Raw genomic sequence first — 19,358 nt, 5'->3', positions numbered from 1 at the left:
AAATAAATAAATAAATAAATAAATAAATAAATAAATAAAAATTTATTCTGACTCTGTGATTCAGAAGTCAATGAGGAAATGGGTTCTTGACTTTGGAAAAGGATTGTGTGCCAAAATTTTGTGAGGCAGTTCTGTAAAGCTCAGATCTTAGAACACTTTTCTACAGAAACAATGAAGCTTTAGACAGTTTTGATTCTAGTGAGCCACAAAGAGCTAATTCAATGTAACCGAGGTACATCGAAGTTTACTTTTGTCTTCTTAAAATCTGCTCTATGGAAATCATAAGAAAAGCAAAACTCAAAATGTGTGTGCAAAGATGTTTTTGGCAACACTATGTATCATAGCATAAAAAAAGGTTTGGAGAGAGAACCTTAAATGAGCAACAATATAGAAGGGTTTTAATAAATTATAGAATATCCACATAATGGAAGGTCATTTAGCCATATTAAGTTGACGTAAAAACTGTTAGACATGAGAAAATGTGCATATGAAATTTAAGTGAACTGTCATGACAACATGTGTTTTGCTTGTGAATCTGTAATTTGGGCAGGGCTCATTGGGGACAGCTTCTCTCTACTCCACTTGGCATCGGCTGTAGCAGCTCAGAGGCTGCAATCATCTGAGGGTTCACTTACTCATACATCCATCCATTGACGCTGTTGGTCAGAATACCTACACATAGGCTCTCCGTGTGACCTAGGCTTCCCCTCCTGGTTTCCAAGGGCCAGTGTCCTAAAAATGAGAGCCAGGCAGAAGCTGTATCACCTTTTATGACCTAGCCCTAGAAGCCATGCAACATCCCTTTCACCACATTCTATTGATCGAGGCAGTTGCAAGCCCTAGCCAGTTATATGTGGAGGGAAAATAAGACTCTATGTGTTGATGGAGAGGCCAGGTTCTGGCACCAGAAAGTATCTGGTGGCCACTCTTGGAAAATACAGTCTGCCACACAAGGACAGAGCATAATCCTGACAATATTAGACACAAATACATAATTACTGGCAGATTGGAAGAAAGTAGTAATAGCATTTCATATTAATAGAGATAACTAATAGCATTTATGTCTTGGGGGTAGAATTATAGGTGATTTTTGTGTTCTTCTTTGTGTACTTTTCTGAATTCCCCATACATTTTATGAGTAAATATAATTGTCATGACTGAAAATATCGACATCCTTTTTAGAAAAGAGAATATGTGACTAGCACTTTACATAATATTTTCATGTGTAATACATCATGTGATCCTAGCAATAGTCCAGTGGGCAAGAGGAACTGAACAAATTTTCGGGCCCCAAATCTGAGACTAAGACAAATTCATGCTAGTTTTGGGGGGAGCTGAACTTCAAATTCCAGTCTTTTGATTCCAAAGTCTTGTTTTCCACTGTACATAGTTTCCATGGTTTCTCCCTTAAAGTGGGTTGGAAATTGCAGTTAATATACTTACAATCTAGGGGAGAATCTCTTCTATTTTCTTGCCCCTCATTGCCACAGTGATGGAAGGATGATTCCTCCTCCATCTTTATAGCATCTCTTTTGCTCTAGAGGTAAGTGTTGGGAAGAGGTAAGATTAGAAACCCTTGAGAAGCTTCTGAAAACGTGCAGGGAAAAAAGAATGGGGAATGCAGGAGTTTGGGATGGGGACTTGAGAGACTTCTCTTGCGGTGGGAAACATCAAGCAGGTGTACAGGGATGACTTTGGATCCTGTTGCCTATAGGCTCAAATAGCGCAGGTAGGGACTGGCTATCTCTTGATCTTTACCACGTGATGCTGAGACAAGATGCGTGAGAAAAAATGAAGCAGGGCTGACTTTCCCAAGGACATTAGTTTCCATAAGAAAGAGGAGAAGTTTCTGGGGATGGACTAGTAAAGGAGTGAGTACTTAGTTCTAAGAGCTGATCATAAATAACTAAAGGATTTTCATAAAGTGGGTGCTGGTAACCCAAATTCCCAGCAAATCTGGGAAAAGAAGGGTGTCTAGTTAGCTAAAGGATTCAAGAGCAATTAAATGAATTTGAAACGACCTCAACCAAAATTGTCTTCTCAGTTGAAATTTGCTTCAAGATGTGTTTAGGTTCAAATGGAATATCCAATTTTGGAAAGAGAAGAAAAGCTTTAATCACATAAACAAACTAAAACAATAAAACCAATAAATGTACATGGATATAGTTACGGTGTCTGGTTCTGACACCACGACTGAACATCTCTCTATTGTTATACTGAGCTTACGTGAAAAGCACTCATCGTCACTGGTTTTGAATCCTTCAGTGTCAGTGGTGCCAACTCTCCAGCATGTACTAGACTTCACGCTCAACTCCATCATCTTCCTTAGAGTAACCCTGTAGAGCTTGTGGCAAACCTAAGCTTTTTCCTTAGGATTAGTAGATATCATTTGAATCCTTAAGTTTTGTTAATTTTAGCTTCTAGTCCATAGTGTGAAGAGGAAAGGCAAACATTAAAATATAATCAAATTAAATTTAGTGATCAAAAGAACATTGTTCTATGCTCAGGCAAATTCTATATTAAAAGTAGATATTACTGAATGTTCACCAATGCTTCTGGTTCTTCTTTTTCCAGGTATACCACGTACATAGTTAAACTTCCTACCATCTTGAAGCTAAGCAGACCAGTGCTTTGGTTGGTGTAATGTGAGGAGGTGTTGAGTCTTTTAACTTTGGTGCTCAATTCGCCATGTTCTTTTCTCTCTGCCAAGGCAACCAGTGACACTCCCAGACAGTGGAGGCACCACCACCCTGGATGAGCGTGACCATGAGCAGAGCCCGCTGCCAACTCAAGTTGGACATGTAGCAAGAATATGAAATAAACCTTTGTGGTTTTCAGTCACTGAGAGTTTAGGGTTGTTTGATACTGCAACATAACGTAGCTTAACCTGGTTGGTACATCCAGTGAAACTGATGGGCTTGGAATTGATGATTAAGCATTTCTTAAGCACAGGAGTTGTGGGAAATTTGAATTATTGGGAAGGTCAGCTCTGCCCTCTTAAAACACACATCAAAAAAGAAAAAGGAAGAAAGAAAAATGAAAAAAATATATATAAAAATATATCAGAAATAATAAAAATCCCCCCAATTTAAAAAAAATAAAAGAAAAAACTTGAAAAACGTCCACATAAAAGCCCTCACAGCAGCTCTATTCATAACTGTCGAAACCTGAAAGCCACCAAGATGTCCTTCAATAGGTAAATGGATAAACAAAATGTGATATATATACATACAATAGAATATTATTCAGTGATTAAATGAACTTAAGCTACAAAGGGACATAAACCTTAAAATTGTATTGCTAAGTGAAAGAAGCCAAACTGAAAAGACTACATACTATATGGTTCCAGTTATATGACATTTTGGAAAGGGAAAAACTATGGAGACAAAGTGATCAGTGGTTGCCAGGCCCTGGAAAGAGGTGGGAGTGGGCGCAGGAGTGCATGGGAGGGATGAATAGGTAGAATTTAGGGAATTTTTAGGGCAGTGAAACTGTGATGATACTCAAATTATGGGTACTTGTGATTATACATTTGTCAAAACCCATAGAGCATATAATACAAAGAATGAACTTTGTATTAAAAATACAAAGTCTACAAAGAATGAACTTTATATTAAAAATACAAAGTCCAATACAAAGTCCAATATAAACCAAGGACTTTAGTTAAAATAATGTATCAATATTGGTTCATCAATTGTAACAAATGAACGGCACTAATACAAGATGTTAATAATAAGGGAAGCAGAGGGGGTAGCAGTGTGGAGGTATATGGGGGAGCTCTGTTCTTTCTGCTCAATTTTTCTATAAACCTGAAACTGCTCAAAAAATCAATTTAAAAAAAAAGCGTAAGAAAAAAAACCAAAGAATAATTTTCCTGAGTTAAATACCAAAGAGCATTTAAATGATTACAAATTGAATATGTAAGTGGTGGCCGTTTGTTGCATTGAGTTTGGTCTGTTGGGTTCAACTGTGGAGCATTTGATGGCAGGAAGAGTTATGCATGGGAATATTATCCAAGGGAGGACGTGAAAAAAAATTAAATGAAATTCTCGGAAAAAAGAAAATAGATTTAAGTAAATTATGTTTAATAGGAGGTAAGAAAAGAGTCTTTCAAAATAGCACGGGATTTAGTCCTCAGGGCCAGAAATGTGTCATCCTATGGGTAGAAATAATGCTGCAGTACAACATTGCTTAAGTAGGTTACCCTGGAGGAATGCGGCTTTGAGTCCATTTATTTGTTGATGAGAAATAAGGTAAGTAAGAGGGACCCACTTTGGGAATGGCAGCCTGAGGGGCTCTGCAAACCCGTTCTCCAGCAAAACAACGTAACTGGTAAAATTATTTTTAAAAAATACTCTGAAAATTTTCCTAAAGGAACACATCAAGTGAGGAACATTAGGTAAGAAAATCTCTTAAATCTTGCTAAGAACATTTGATTCATGACCTACTCCTTCTCCCTCACCGCAGCTTTGTGTGATGGAAGATCCACTCAAGCTGGGTGTGGCCGAGAAAATGAGGGTCCCTCTCTCCAGCTCCAGTTAAGGGTGTCAATATCTCCTTGGAAGGGCCAGGTGACCAGCATTTCTCATCCTCCGCAAAACTCTGGGTTACACAGGCTACTGTCGACTGAAAAACAATGCATAACCTAAACACTGAAAATTATGTTTTATTCAGTGGACTTCCTGGGGACTCAAGCCCAGGAAGCAGCCTCTCAGCTCTGAGGAACTGCTCTGAAGAGGTAAGGGATGAGCCAGGATATATAGGAGTTTTTGCAAAAAAAAAAAACCAAGGAGTCAGAACATCAAAAGATTACTTACTATTAATTAAAGAAAAACCAGACATCTCAAGTTAATGCATTCAGTGTTTTTCTATGTACCTGAAGATGCAAGAATCTGGGGTCATTGACATCATTCCTTTGATATGCACCTGACTATCTAGGCCCAGCATCCTGTTTTTCTCCATCCTGAATCCCCTCAGGGTACACAGTCAGCTGCAGTGGCTGCTGGTTTGATGGCTGTAACATCCTTTGTTTACTGATATGGCAGGTGACATTTTTTGTCAACACTACCTTCCAGGTGAGTGCCACCGAAAGTCAAGGGCTTTCTTCCTCTACCGAGCTTCTTCTCTAAGGGCAGACAATCTATCTTAAATGTGGCAGGGAAGAATAAGGGGCTGTAATTGCCCTAGGCCCAGCTCATTCATAGGGTAGAGCTTCCCCACCGGGAGTGGCGAATTGAGAAGACCCAAAGCTATCATGCTCACCCAGCATCCAATTCGTAAAAACAGGGATGTTACTCAGAGAGAAACAGGCCACTATCTGTCTTTAGCAATGTCACAGTGGCTCAGAAATTTTGACCAGGGGTTGAGACAAGCCATAAAAACGGAGAGCTCTGAAGCTCTCCCTTCATTTAGAACAGAGTGTGAGAAACTTCAAGCCTAAAATATTCTTGAAAACAACAAAGATCTTGGTGGTAAGCAATTGAGAGGAGGCTGTTAGCTCTATGAGAATAGTAAGCTAAACCACAGGTCAGCTAGTTTACCAGAGGGAATCAGGAAAAGAGACAGCTAAGAAGAGCCCTCTGGGAACGGAACAAATCTCAAAGACCTGCCTCAGAAACCACACTTGCAAAAGGGCCCAGATGTAATTGGGTCAGACAGTGGAGATATTTATGGCCAGGGCATTGTCAAAAAAAATAATAATAATAGTAATGTATATATATATATATATATATATATATATATACACACACACACACACACACACACACACACACATACATACAGAGAGAGAGAGTAATGAGAGGACAATTAGTGGAGCCTAACAGCTGGGTGTGACACCAAAAGAGGCAGACAGCAGAGAGATCAGGGAAAGAGCCAACTAGGACCCTGCTAAAACCAACGTCATCCAGGGTGACTCTGTTGGAAAACATCAAAGAAGACCTAAATATGTGGGAAGACACTCTATGTTCACAGATTGGAAGATTTAATTTTGTTAAAACGGCAATACCCCGCAAATGATCTGCACAAATTCAACACAATCCCTATCAAAATCTCAGCTACCATTTTTGCAGAAATTGACAGTTTTATCCTAAAAGTCATATGTAAATGTAAGAAACCAACAACAGCCAAAATAATCTTGAAAAAGAAAAACAGATTTAGGAGACTGACACTCCCTGATTTCAAAAATGCCTACAAAACTCTAGTGATCAAGATGGTGTGGTATTGGCATAGGATAATCACATACATCAATGGAAGAGGACTGAGAGTCCAGAAATGAACCCCTACATTTACAGTCAATTGACTTCATACCCTCATACTTCATGGGTGGCAATATCCAAACCAAATGTTGATTGGCTGTCCATCCTGCTTTTGATGAGTGACTACAACAACAAAGTTCACAGCAAAGATATTCATAATAGCTAAAAAAGAAAACCACCCAAATGTCCATCAACTGATAAAATGACATATACATACAATAGGAAATTATTCAGCAATAAAAGAGGAAAGTACTGATACATGCTATAACATGGATGAACCTTGAAAACACTAAGCTAAGGTGAATAAAGCCATTCAGAAAAGCTCACGTATTGTACGATACCACTTATATGAAACGTCCAGAACATCTAACTCTACAGACAGAAACGATATTAGTTATCTAGCGACTCCATGAATATACTAAAAATCATTGAATTGTACACTTTAAATGGGTAAATTGTACAGTATATCAATTACATCTCCTGAAATCTATTCCATTAAAAAGAAAAAGAAAAAGAAAAAAAGGGAGAACGAGAGAGAGAAAGAGAGGAAAGAGAAAAAGGAAGGAAGGGAGGAAGGAAATAAGGAAGCAAGCAAGCAATCTGCTAAGTTGGATGATGTGTTTGAGCTCTGGCCTGTATTCCTGCCTCAGTAAGATTTCACTTGGTGATGATCAGAAACAGCCTCTAAGTACTATATGGTCCCATTAATCTAGTGGCATCAATGTCACTGTTATTTTAAAAAGTTGCACTTTGACTATTCACTTTGAAAGTTGCACTTTGGCTTCTGGGAACCTTTCTTGCATTACTATCAGTTAACAATTTGGAGCAAAACTGAGTCCTGGAATACAGCTTTTAGCATGATCACCTCACCCTTAATACTGTTTTGCTCATTAAGGCCATTTGGATAAATACGCATGATGCTTTGATGGTTGTTAGGTTGCTGTCTGGTTTGGTTTTAGGGGAAATGTTAAGTTCATAAGCTTCTTATCACTCTTTTCCCTGGTCTCATATCCCAGTCCTGTAAGTCTACAACCTTACCCAAGTATGAAGAGATGCTGGGGGAAAAAAAATAAAACCAAAAACAATGCAAAAAATCCCCACCTGATTTTAAGTATCCAGACTCACAAGAAACTCCTTACCTTTGATGAGAGGATGAGTATGATTATTTTCTATTAATATGGTTAAGATTAGAAGCCTTCTTGATTCGCTTAAGCTAGAATGGAGCTCATAGGAAGAGAACAGCTTAGGGAGCGTCCCCTCTTCCTTAGAAAACTAGGGACACTGTGCTTCCAACTTCTCTGTCCTCTAAATATGTCTAGCTCTTTCCACTCTCTCTCTAATTACATAAAACATCCACTTAAAAATGTCCCCTTTGAGACAGAGGTTTCCATCTGTTTCTTCCCCATGGCCTAATATCAGGTAGAAATCATGAGTCATCAGTCCTTGGCTAGGGAAAGGGGACTATTTCATCTCCACTGAAAGCCAATCTTCTCCTCCTGAATATGCTCTATATTTGGATTTTCCACTGCCATTTGGACCTATGATAAGAGCAATTTCATCTAAGACTTTATTCTTTCTCTTGGGGGTTGGGAACACGAAATGTGGTTTCTCTGGACAAATAAAATGCAGCAGTTAAAAAAAAGTTTATTAATTTTATGTTATCAGAATGAAAGGAAATTAACATCTCTCAGTCCACCTCCACACATATGAAAGAGATGAGCTTCTGCTGTCACAGTGATTTAGCACACCTTTATTAAGCACCTGCTGATTCACTGAACATTTGTATTACTTTTCTGATACTCTTAGAACCTGTTGACGTGGCTTTCTAGGTAAGTTGCCACTGTCAAAGCCCTCTGATGAATGTGAATACGTGTGCTAGTGGACTAGTTCGTATGTGGCACTGGTCTCTTGCATTTCCACAACTGTAGGGACTCAGATTTCCTTGAGGATCTGAAATAGCCTAATGCTAAATCCAGGTCCTACCCTGGTGAGGGTCTTACCATCAAGGAGTTAGTTGCACCACACCCACCAAGAGAGCATGTTCTGCCTGGGTTTGATTCTCGATAGTTCAGGAGAGTGTAGCCCTGTGCATCATGAACTTATTCATGATTGGCAGGAGAGGCCATGGATTCTTGCCTCAGGCCTATCTCAGTGTGGTGTTTGGAAGCTTCCCTGCTAAAGGCAAAAATTCTAAGATGCTCACTGCTGTTTGTAAGAAGATATGGTACAACAGGTAATTAGACCTACATTGGCAAAAACCCTAAAGTTCCCGTCCCATTCTCCAGAACCAGCTCCTCTTGTTAGGAATTTCTCAGCTGATAGCATCTCTGCAGATTAGAGAGGACAGAAGAAAGAATGCCTGGCTTGGCCTACAGAGATCATGAGCCCTAGGGCGAGAGGTAGCCTGGGAGACTGGGCATTGCTTCAGAGAAATGGATGCATCCCAACCTTGTAAGTTACTTTGTTTCCCAGCCCAGGGAGGGGGAGGCAGCCTTTCAGTTTTTGTGTGGGGAGAAATCAACCTTCTTTCATTCTTTGACTGGTCACACATTTACTGAGTTAACTGTTACATATCAGGATTTGGACACACTTCTCACTTCTTGCCTTTAGAAGGAATACAAAGTATGTTGTTAACCACTCTAATGAGTGAAATTAAAAGAGGCCCACACAAAGCATTATGGGACTGCAGAGGGCTGAGGAACACACTGCCGGAAGGAACTACAGTGGGTTCTTTGAGCGGGCAATATTTGTTAGGTTTTGAAGATAAATACAAATTTACAAGGCTGCAGATGGGGAGGAGAGGGCAAAAGAAGGAGGTATTTTAGGCAGAGAGTGTCACATGATTGAAGGTGATGCCAAGAAGGCATCTTCTTGATGCCAGGAAGGCAGATGTGCTCAGGAAACTGAATTCCTACTGGGAAGGTTTTGAACACTAGAATGATTGGTGGCGATGGGCAGAAAAGTGTTAGATGGTGGGAGAATGAGTGGAAGATGTGAAAATGCAGGCAGGGCCACAAGTCCAAGGGCACTCTACCGGATGCAGCAAGGCCAGCTAGCACATCCAACTGGGTGCTGCGAGTCTTATAAGGATTTGCAGCTTATGGAAAGATTAGCTACAATGGCTGCTAGGGGCAACCTGGGAGAAATCTATAGTTTTCTAATTATAGTGAAGTCATCTCACTGTTCTATCCTTAAATTACCATTTCAAATCAATTAGTTAAGGGAAAATACAATCTCAGAAAACATACCAACACCAAAGCTCTACTCTGGGGTCCCGCTGGTGTAGCTTTCAAAAGCTACGGGCTGGGCTTCCCTGGTGGCGCAGTGGTTGAGAGTCCACCTGCCGATGCAGGGGACACGGGTTCGTGCCCCGGTCCGGGAAGATCCCACATGCCGCGGAGCGTCTGGGCCCGTGAGCCATGGCCGCTGAGCCTGCGCGTCCGGAGCCTGTGCTCCGCAACGGGAGAGGCCACAACAGTGAGAGGCCCGCATACCGCAAAACAAACAAACAAACAAAACCACCGGCTATGAAACCCATACAATGTTAGGCCATTTCCTTTTCCAGATGTGCTCGGAGGTGAATGCGTATCAGCAAAAAAGAGCAAAATGAACAGTCCAAAAGGATTGTAAACTTTTCTTAAAGCTCTGAGCATCTACCCAATGAAGTTTGGTAAAAGCAAAGGCTGGACGGTAGAAGGCTGTCTAGGTCTTTGTCGGTAAAAAGGCTGTAAAAGGACTGTTTGGAACGGCTGAAAAATCCTCTTCTGACTACGGAAGTGTACTATTGATATTTTAAAATTTGGCTATTGCTGTAAGGGTTTATGTATTTACCTTTAGACACTCAAATGAGGGCATCATAAGTGCAGCAGCACTTCTCCAGGACTGAAGTTTATGGGATTTGAATTTTATTTCCAATTATTCTGTTACCAACTAAAGAGTACATTAACTCTGGCTTTTTAGAGCAAGGGTCTTTAACTTGCCTACGAGGACGGCATCTTTAAAATGTTTTAAGTATTATCGTGCCAACCATTTAGAGAAATGTAGCAGTAAATTAACCCTAAAAGGTGCCAACAGATTCCTCCACCAACCCTTACAAGGTGCTAGGGTCAGATACTTCTTAAGTTTGATGGAATAAATGAAAAATGTCATGCTTAACATTTAAAATCTATTTTCTGTAAACAAATAGGTCACAGTTTAGTGATAGTAGCGGTAGGAGAAAACTTGTTCAAAATTATTTCTTTGTAAAGGAGTTCTCCACATTAACAAGCTTGAAATAGAACTTGGCACAGAGTGGGTGATCATAACCTGATTAGATTATGAAAGACTTTCCATATTAAAGTCATTGGCGCTAACTTATAGTCAAGAGGAGTTACTAACTGGGGTGGTTTTCTTCTTAAAAATCCCTCAATTTATTACATGATGAGCTCGTTATGCCTTTTTACCGTATAAATCAATAAACAAAACAAAACGTGGCTGTGCATCTCTGGTTCCGATGACAGGGTCTGTACAGACGGCAAAGCATAACTTTTCAACATTTTAATCATGTAGAACAGCTGTATGTATTTCTATTACCTGGATATTTTTTTAGACAGTGTTTATAAACTTGTTAGGGAGAAGGTGCAAAATTTTCAGATTTTAATAGGCCTATTTTAGTGTCAGAAAACAGAAACTGATCTTCGGGAAAATGCCTTCCTCTTAAATTATTATTAATATATTTGTAAAAATAATGCCCTCCCCACCCCAGATCATCAGTTCACAAGTATAGTTCTTTTTCCTTTTTCTAAATAAATTGGTCTCTATTACTTATTACATAAGGACATTGCTTATCATTCTCAACTACTCATTACCTATACACATATAGTATACATACACATGTGTGCAAGCGCACACATTCATTTTTGCAAAACGTTTGGAGACTTTTTAAAAAAACAAATTTAGGGCTTCCCTTGTGGCGCAGCGGTTGAGAGTCTGCCGATGCAGGGGACACGGGTTCGTGCCCCGGTCCGGGAGGATCCCACATGCCGTGGAGCGGCTGGGCCCGTGAGCCGTGGCCGCTGAACCTGCGCTCTGCAAGGGGAGAGGCCGCAACAGTGAGAGGCCCGCGTACCGCAAAAAAACAAAAAAGAAAAAAACAAAAAACACCCCAAAATTAACACCCGTTGAACCTTGGATAAAAACCTAATAAAATCCTATCTTAAAACAAGTTTATATCAAATCAACTTTATTTTTGAACACTGTACAAACTTTTTCCCACTTCAAAAATCCATGATGACCATCCAGTTACACACCAAGCAATAGAATCAAGGCTGGGCAGAAGAGGCTATATAGGCTGATTGTCTTTCTGAGCTATGCTTCAATTGCCCTGTCTCTAGATATACTAACTCGCAGGCCACCTTCTTTTTTTTCCCTTTATTTCTCTGAGAAGGGCAAAGCATTCTTGAAGACTTGTTATTTTCATGACCAGAGACTTTTATGTTTATGGAAAACCTGAAAATCGGAGACAGCCCAGAAAATAACAATCATTTCAAACCAGAGACAATGCATTTTTTTCCCTCATTTATTCAAATTCACTGCAGGAAGTAAACACTAAAAGATTAAAAAACACAACAAAAAGTTCACACTGCAGTATGTACAGTTTCATGACATCACATGAAGAAATTAAATTTCTAATAAAAATGACAAATTATATTACTGAGCATATCGCATCAAAATTGGTTGTGTAAACCCCAGAATTCATACCATGAATGGTAATGTGCCTGTACTCCAGTACACTGGAATACTCCTGGTATATTATTATGCTTCCAATGGGATTAAAAAATTCATGAAAGTAGTTGTGTGAATTCTTTATGTTGAAAAGTGGTTGACTTGATTTAAAAAGTTTTAAGACCCTTGGATTCAAAGCACATTCTTTCACAAAGCTTAAACCACGGAAGTCATGTCCAGAAATGGAATACTGTTATGTTGGGATGAATATCTGATCTGACTGCTTAAGACATTTTGCCAAATGCACAGATGCACAGGGTCCCCCATGCACTTTTCATGCAGCAGGTAATCACAACTTAAATAAAAGGCTTACTCTATACATTTGTCCAGACTTGCAACTGTATACACACATGCACAATTTTTAAACCTGTCCGATTATATTTACACTTATACATGGAATATACAGAAACCAAAGAGATTAAAAGGCTTTTCTGTTGTATTAGAACAATACAAAATATGTATTTTTCATTAAGGAAATCACTATTTACATCACCTTTAAAAACCAATTTTAACATCTTCATGTAACAAGTCAATATATATATATATACATATTATATATATATATATATATATATATATAAAATATATACTCTCACCAGTTTACTCTTCTGTAAGATGCAGCAGAGAGTAAACAGGTAATGCTACCTTACTGATGTCAATGAGAGCTGTAGTACCCTTTCACAAATGACTTTATTAGGAAGAAATTGTCTAGATATCTAAAATAGTCCTTGAAAATGTGTATATGTGCATCCTTGTATCTACATATGCATAAATGAACTGCATTTATGGATGTAGGCCCTTTCTCACCGCTCCTCTTTAAAATCATACTAAACTCAAATTGGGGACACTCCAGTGAATCAGAACAGGTTTCTTCGTGGTCATGTTTATTTATATATGACACGCCTTCGTTTCTTTGACTGCTGACAACAGTAACAACAACAACAAAACAAATGACCAACCAAAGAAACAAACAGAAAAGGCAAAGCTGGCCCTTGATGTTCTTTTTCCTGACCTAAGTTTCACCCCCTTGTAAAAGCCCATTTTCCCCTAACCAAGGGGGAATATCAGTATTTTTTTCTAGCATACTTCTAAGGCTCCAGACCTTTCACAACGGCAGAAAAAAATGACTTGGTTAAAAGCTTATTTATACAGTGTAGACAATAAGATTGTCACAGAATAAAGATGGGATGGAGTTGGATATCTTCACTGGCCAGTGGAATTTTCATGATGTAGCATAATATTCGCTCCTATTATTTTATAATATATCCAGTAACTATTTACAAATTATTTTGAGAAAAAAATAATCATTTAGGGTTTTAGATCATATTAGGAAATAACGCCCATTTTTAATATAAAAATCTTAGAAACAACCTCAAGTAGAACAATTTCAAATAGATTTCCTTCTAATTAACAGTCGATTATATAACAATTTTTTGATAGGTCAGTTGCTAACTCAGCTCACAATTAAACCCAAAAATATCTGGTGAAAGAATTGTGGATTGTAAAAACTGAACTGAAAAGCATGGACTTGTTTCAAGATAGAAACCCCATGCGGCTCGATAATACATTAAGTTCTTCCAAGAAAACATCAATGTTTACTTTTAATCACTATTTTAAAATAACAGATCCGATGGAGTGACTGTGTACAAATCTGTCATGTATATGTGCCCTTTGTACTTTTTTGTTTAGTCAATCTGAGTTTAGTGCCTTTCTTGGGTTTGAAATAAATGTTTTCATCTTTGTCAGCACTGTTCTTAGGACAATGGTTTTAAGGGAAGTTAAGGATGTATTCAGGAGGAGTTGCCAAACCATCCTGGAATCACCTGAGTTTGGTAAGTGGCCCTGTTATTCCATCCCTAAGGCTAATTAAGTAGATGTTACTCATTAGAACACACAAATAATCACAGATTTTCCTGAGATGTTGAGCCAAATATGAAAGTTGTCCCCTCCACCCGATTTTTTTTTTGTCATAAAAAGTATTCTGAACCCGATTTCCAAAGACATAGCAGTAATATATGAAGTACAATATTGCAAATTTTGAGTTGATGTGTGACTGTACTGGGGAAAATACAGGCATCAAATAGTTTGTTCACAATCCTGTGTTGAGAGAAGTCATAGGCAATGGTTTCAATTTTCAAAATTCAAATTTCAGTGTGCAGAAGAAACACCTAGGGAGTATATTAAGATGCAGAAGGAAGATTCCCAGGTCCACTTAGCAGAGGTTCTTGTTCTGTAGATCTGAGATGCTGCCTAGGAATCTGCATTTTAAAACAAGTGCTCCAGATGATTCTGATGCAGGTGGTCTGAGTCCAACTTTAAGAAACCCTGGTCATAAGACTCACAGGTACCACAGAAACGGTGAGAAGTAGCTTTTACAAGAGATGGTGAAAACGGTCCAAAGAAAAGCCATTTTGCTTGTTAAAAACAACTTCTTATTTCAACTATTCAGGAAACCACCTGAAGATACATGTTAACTTTCCTAATTCTGTAAAAGGAGGAATATTAATTTAGTAAAGTAGTTAAAATACAAAAATGGAAATCTGCCGTTTTTTTAAAGATCTATCAAACTTCCATCAATTGTAATCAATGTTTACTAAGTAGTACAAGGTTTAAAGAAATATAGTATATTGAAAAGGATTGGGGTGGGGCAGGCACATTGAGGAACCACAAAACCCCTTCCAAGAATTAAAAATAAATGTGTTTTCTTTCCTTTTTTTTTTTTTAGCAAAAGTGAAAAATGTAAGCATATTTTTTTCTGATTTGTTTTTGAACTGAAAAAATGAATCAGTATTAGGTTTTTTGATTCAATAATTATCCTTTAAGGAGTTATTATTTAACAATTTGGACTTTAAAAAAACGTGTTATGTACGCTGACTTCTGAAAAGCAAAATAAAGTACCCTAATAAAGGCAGCAATGCATTAATCCACTGTGGGTGGAGATTCACATTTTAATTTATGCCTATTATTTATGATTAAAAAAGAATATCATTCATGGGCTACTCACAGTTGTTGTCTGATGCATAAGAAGGTGTTAAACAACCCATTGCTAGTTCAGCAGCTTCCTCATGACATCTAATGTAAAGCAAGAAGTAGTATGCATATTTAAACATCACAGTAACCAATTCTTTTCAAAATGAAAAAGTTTCAATTATACCATGCTTTTCTCAAATCATGCGCTTATTTATACAGATCTCAAGTTCATACTAGTTAGTTTTAAAAAGATCCAAAGATGGATGGCAGGTACATTTTATTCTGATTCTTTTTTTATTGTTAGCACGTTTCCCAGAAGTCCATAAACTTCTCCATTTGCACTGTGTGGGCGAGAGGCATTATTTCCCATATGGCTATTGTAAGTGCTTCTTAAATTAAAGAAAGAAGCTTTAGTTTCTGCAGCAGGAAGTAACTCCTCTTTGATTGTAACCTGCGAGATACTTTCAGCAGATGAAGGCTCCCTCCAAATGTCCTTGTCCTGTGTTTCTCGACTGGTAACAGAATTGCCTCCCTTCTGGAGCATGTAATACAGTATTGGGTTAGTTTTGGTCAGTCTCGGAGAGTCTTTCTCATACTCATTCTTATCCACATCTGTGATAACCCACTTGATGGGTCCCTTCTCACTGGGCACGGAACACCCATTCGCAAGCCCAGATTCTGGTCTAGACCCTGCGCAGCCCAGGTGCTCAGGGAAAGGAGGGCTCACAGGAGGTTTTCCAACACCGGGGTGTGGAAATGTCCTGTGGCCCATGCAGCTGTTGGGCTGAGCTGCACTGTACATCAGTCCGTTCAAAGGAGAAATGCTGAATTCAGGCTTGCTATTGGTCCCAGTGCTTCTGTGTCCTTTTTTTCTACTGTCGATGACAGAATTACTCCTGTGCTGAGACAAATCTCTCACACAGTTTTCAGAGAGAAGCAGCTGTTTCAGAACGTTGAAGCTTTTGCTCTCTCTGGCCCAATTCCTGTGTTCGCTGTCACTCGCTGAACCATGGCTGGCAGGATATTTAAACTCAAGATCATTTCTGCTAAGCTTCAGCTCTTGCTGGTTAAGCAAGGACCCATACAGCACCTTCGGAGCACTGGGACTGTTTGCAGCATCGACTATGTTATTTCTCATCTTTTTAAATGGATTTTCTAACGGCTCAGTATGAAGCTTCCTTTTTTTAGGGACCATGCAAAGATTCTTTGAGTCTACAAGTGTCAGTTCACTATTTCTGTGACTGCTGTCCAGGTCATCAGCCGGGTGACTCTCTTGGTTTTGTCTCAGCAGTCGACTTAGCAGACCGTTCTTAGAGAAAGAAAAATCCTGAGGTGAGACCGGCTCCGATTTGAAGTCCTCGGACGCTGGTAAGACAGCTGTGCTTCCCTGCAAGGCAGGAGCCACGCCTAAGAAGGGGGCACCCTGAGCGTCGTGGCTCAAGGGCACATTTGTGGTATGCGTATGCAAGTCATCGCAAGGCTCAGATTTTATTTTCACCATCAATATTTGTTCACTTAAAGCTCTATCTGTATGTTCCTGAGTACTTTCATCTCTTAAGGGCATCTTCTCTTTCTTTTCGGGCTTCCCTTTGTTGGGGTTTCCCAGCAGCAACTGGAGGACGGTGCGCCTTTCAAGCAGATTTTCTATTTCAGAACCAGAAAGTCCTGGTTCAGGACCTGTTGCGTGACTGCCGAATGCTTTATTTTCTTCAACTGCATTTGTTTTATTTGAGAGCAGAGGGCTATTCAGTCTATCAGTCATACCTGTAGGTTTCTCTGTGTTTACACTCAGCAGCTGTTTACTGGGTCTCTGCTCTTCCCCTGACACGGAAGACTGCATTCCACATTGCGCTAAATTTTGTAACAGTTTACTGGCACTGAAAGTGGCAGAGTTTTGTGTGCCTTCATTTTGGACTGGTTTCTCCCCTTGCGATTCTTTGCTTTTTGTAAGGTCCATCAGGTGGTTTGATGTGGTATTCGTTGGCTTTTCAGACTGAGGGCCACAGGCATACAGTGGGGAATTCCATTTGATGACCAGAGAGTGTTGGGAAAGGTTGACGGGAGACTCGGCTTTGGTGGATGCAAGTAATGGTGGAGTGCTCACTGGAGTAGTCCTGCTGGTACTAGGGCTTTCTATGACAGAAGTCCGCGTGTAATTATGTGTGCTGAACTTTGTCCCATCACTGTGTGGTTCCTGAGGGCTGTTGTTTCTTTCTACATTTTCTTCATTCTTATGGCCAAGTAGCAACTGAAGCAGGGTGACTTTCTGGTGCGAATTTAGCTTAGAATTCTTTGAGGTATCTTGATCTTCTTTGATATCTACTTCGGGGACTTTGGGATCCCAAGTGTTTAGCAAGGACTGAGTTAAGTTATCCAGAGAAACAGGCTGGTCAGGTTCTGGTTTTTCGATTCGGTGTTTGCAGGACAAGTCTATGGGAACACAGTTGGAATATGAACTTTCATCACCACTGCTATCATCTGTAAAACTAGGATTGTTATCTGAGTATTCATCAATAGTTGTAGGTGTACTGCTCTCCTCAAAAAGGCTTCCTTTCTCACTATGACTGTGTCCGTTCATTGGCTTAGGCATGGTCTGGCTTTTAAGGAGATGTAAAAGCAAACTGTTATTAGCAGCTTGTTTTGCATTGCTTCTTTCCAGTGAGTTCTTATAGCCTGCATTTTTGGGGGAAGAAGGAACAATACCCATCGGAGTCTGAAATGTTGTACTTTTGCTAGCCATTAGTTTGTTTGATGATGTTCTTGCCTGACCATTAAGATGGCCTGACATTCCTTTTGAGAACTGGAAACTGCCCACATCCTTTTGGCCATTTTCTTGTAATCTGGCCATAGCAGCAAGTCTTTCACTTGCCGCCTGATTTGCATTTTGTGTCTTTAAAGCGTGTTCTCGAGAATACTGCTGTAAATGGGCTTCGCTTGAAAGGAGTAATGCTAATTGGCTACAAGCAACACTTGGCTTGGGTGAAGTGGCAGGACTAGCCCTTTTTTCCACCATGCTCGCGACAGCCTGTAACCTCGCAGCACATGACAAGGGTTCACTCATGACCTTTGTGCCACTCTGTCCAACATGATGAGGTGACTCTACGAACCTATCTCTGATGAGGTTTTTAGTTACGTCAGGGAGACTGGTATCAGGCTTTTGATCTTTAGCTTTACTTTTCTTCAGCAAAGTTTTTAAGTGACTTGATGCGACACCGTAGCACCTTAAATCCTTCTCCACTTTTAAAGAATTATGACTGAGGGCGTATCCTTGCTCCTTGAGGCTCTGCCTAATCTGTTGTGACAGAGCAACAGTCTGCAGCCTAGAGCTGAACGACTGAAGCAAAGAGGCCAGTACCGTGTTATCCTGTTTGCCTTTAGGCACACTGTCAGCCATGCCAGCCAGCAAAGCTTCCTTCTTTACGTTTAAATTTACGATGGAATCAGACAGCCTCTTCCGCTTCGCTGCATTCCAGTCCTCAGAAGACTGCAAGAGTCTGGCTTTTTTGAGATGCAGCATGCCAGATCCCTGATATGTATGTGTATTGAGAACTGGACCATTACTTTGACAGGTGGGAAACGCATTACCAGAAATGTTAAAGTTCTGATCTTCTTCATTACAGCCAGCAGACTTTTTGTCGATGGCAGTACCTGATCCCTCTGCTGCCTGATGCATTAGTAATCCTTCTAGGTAAGTTAAAACAATAGAATCCTGGTGCACATCAGAGCCAAGCTCTTCTCCATGAGTCATGTTCAATAGAAGTGTTCACAAAGGCTTGGTTTCTATTCACTTTGAAGAATGGTTTTCTGTGGGTGAGTGAGACGTAACTTCAATTAGTGAATGTCGGTTTCTCACCTTCCATAGTAATTAGACAGAGGTGTACTGTTCCGTGCCGACCGGGATTGGTCTGCTGGTTGGCAACGACGAGACAAAAGGCAGGCAGGCTCCCAGCGCAGCCTGACTGCAGAGTTGATAACTCCCAAGCAAGAAGCAGCAGCAGAATTCCTCAACACACAGGTCTGCAGCAGCAAGCAGATAGAATCCTTAGTGAATATACTGCTTCTCCTTCTTCACCTTTTGTTCCACAATAAATGCAAATATCAGTGTTCTATAAAATAAATAAATAAAAATAGTTAAGGAGGTGAAGCATTAGAATTATGCTGTGATACCTGTAAGCAGAAAAATACAGCACTTGTCAGTTTCTAAGTGTATATGTACAATATACATATATATGCATTGTAGCCACTTCTTCAGTAATTTATGTCATTGTTATTCCTATTAAATTGGAAATCTCTACTGGAAATCCTATGGATTGATCCATATTGTTAAAATGATCCAGTCAGAGAAGAGAAACTACTTTAATGTTACAT

The 19,358-nt window shown here is 39.6% G+C and overlaps 1 protein-coding gene across 3 annotated transcripts in view; it reads right to left on the bottom strand.

The window, feature by feature from the left end:
• The window catches only part of NRIP1 (nuclear receptor interacting protein 1), a 132,800-nt gene extending 113,953 nt beyond the window's left edge, over nucleotides 1-18,847 (bottom strand). The window contains exons 1-2 of one of the 3 annotated variants that reach the window (XR_002645005.2): nucleotides 15,025-18,847; nucleotides 11,799-14,505 (exon numbers count right to left, since the gene is read on the bottom strand). Coding sequence is in view for 1 of the 3 variants with exons in the window: in XM_030760957.2 (XP_030616817.1) it covers nucleotides 15,268-18,738 (3,471 nt within the window). In the remaining 2 variants the exon portion in view is untranslated. Of the gene's footprint in view, nucleotides 1-11,798 lie in introns of those variants that run through there. The other 2 variants (XR_016392971.1, XM_030760957.2) reach the window with 2 other exon arrangements.
• Between the last annotated feature and the right edge of the window lie 511 nt (nucleotides 18,848-19,358).

This window comes from Delphinapterus leucas, chromosome 4 (genome assembly GCF_059928025.1).
Source record: "Delphinapterus leucas isolate spDelLeu-1000000601 "Yukka" chromosome 4, BTC_Dleu_Yukka2, whole genome shotgun sequence".
NCBI lineage: Eukaryota > Metazoa > Chordata > Mammalia > Artiodactyla > Monodontidae > Delphinapterus > Delphinapterus leucas.
Note: the sequence above shows the minus strand (reverse complement) of the source record. Positions and strands in the feature narration are given on the sequence as shown.